Source organism: Palaemon carinicauda, chromosome 14 (assembly GCF_036898095.1).
Source record: "Palaemon carinicauda isolate YSFRI2023 chromosome 14, ASM3689809v2, whole genome shotgun sequence".
In the NCBI taxonomy this organism is placed as follows: Eukaryota; Metazoa; Arthropoda; class Malacostraca; order Decapoda; family Palaemonidae; genus Palaemon; species Palaemon carinicauda.
This window is the reverse complement of record NC_090738.1, coordinates 130,835,698-130,836,857: the sequence shown is the minus strand read 5'-3', so window position 1 is coordinate 130,836,857 and position 1,160 is coordinate 130,835,698. Positions and strand designations below refer to the sequence as shown.

The window sequence follows — 1,160 nt, the reverse complement described above, 5'->3', positions numbered from 1 at the left end:
CTTTGCTCAAACAGTATATATAACGTTGACAACCAGATCTTTGCTCTGACAGCATATATAACGTTGACAACCAGATCTTTGCTCTGACAGCATATATAACGTTGACAACCAGATTTTTTTTTATCAGATAGCATATATAACGTTTACAACGCTTCCAGAAGTCTTAAAATTACTGCCAGATCTTTGCTCAAACAGCATATATAACGTTGACAACCAGATCTTTGCTCAGTCAGCATAGCGTTTACAACGCTTCCAGAAGTCTAAAATTACTGCTAGATCTTTGCTCAGCATATATAACGTTTACAACGCTTCCAGAAGTAAAAAATTACTGCCAGATCTTTGCTCAGCATATATATAACCTTTACAACGCTTCCAGAAGTCAAAAATTACTGCTAGATCTTTGCTCAGCATATACAGTATATAACCTTTACAACGCTTCCAGAAGTCTAAAATTACTGCTAGATCTTTGCTCAGCATATATATAACCTTTACATCGCTTCCAGAAGTCTAAAATTACTGCCAGAATTCCCAGCAATGGCGTCACTGCTGCGACGCTGTTGGTGTTGTTTAGTCAAAGGCCCTTCCCACTCACACCAGCAATTAGTGGCGGGTTGACCTGTTATATATTCTTTTTGGCCTTGGCTTTCTTGTATGAGACTAATTGTCATTGCGACTTTTTTTTTTCTTTTTAATGACCCTTTGTGATAAACTTTGTATGAAAGAGTTTATGGACTACAAAGGCTTATTTCACAAGGTGCAGCTTTGGTATAGTGATTTAACTTTCTAACAGAATAAATGGAAAAATATGGAGTTTTTAGTGGTAATTTTTGTAGATTTGATGTGGTGTTTGTTTGTCAATGTGTGAATTTTCTGTGTAAATAGGAATTTAAGTATATTCCCATAATGGGTCTCCGTGTCGTGAGTATGTGAGTATATGTAATTATGAGGCAGATAGACAAACCGCCTTACGAATAGTGAACTGAATAATTATATATATATATATATATATATATATATATATATATTATTACTAGCCAAGCTACAACCCTAGTTGGAAAAGCAAGATGCTATAAGCCCAAGGGATCCAACAGAGAAAAATAGTCCAGTGAGGAAAGGAAATAAGGAAATAAATAAATGATGAGAATAAATTAACAATATAT

At 34.7% G+C, this 1,160-nt stretch overlaps 1 protein-coding gene across 1 annotated transcript in view; it reads right to left on the bottom strand.

Annotated features, from left to right (window-relative positions):
- LOC137653028 (salivary glue protein Sgs-3-like) overlaps nucleotides 1–668 on the bottom strand; it is a 16,006-nt gene extending 15,338 nt beyond the window's left edge. Inside the window, exon 1 of the mRNA XM_068386419.1 lies at nucleotides 493–668. Within this exon, the coding sequence (XP_068242520.1) occupies nucleotides 493–668 (176 nt within the window). The remainder of the gene's footprint in view (nucleotides 1–492) is intronic.
- Between the last annotated feature and the right edge of the window lie 492 nt (nucleotides 669–1,160).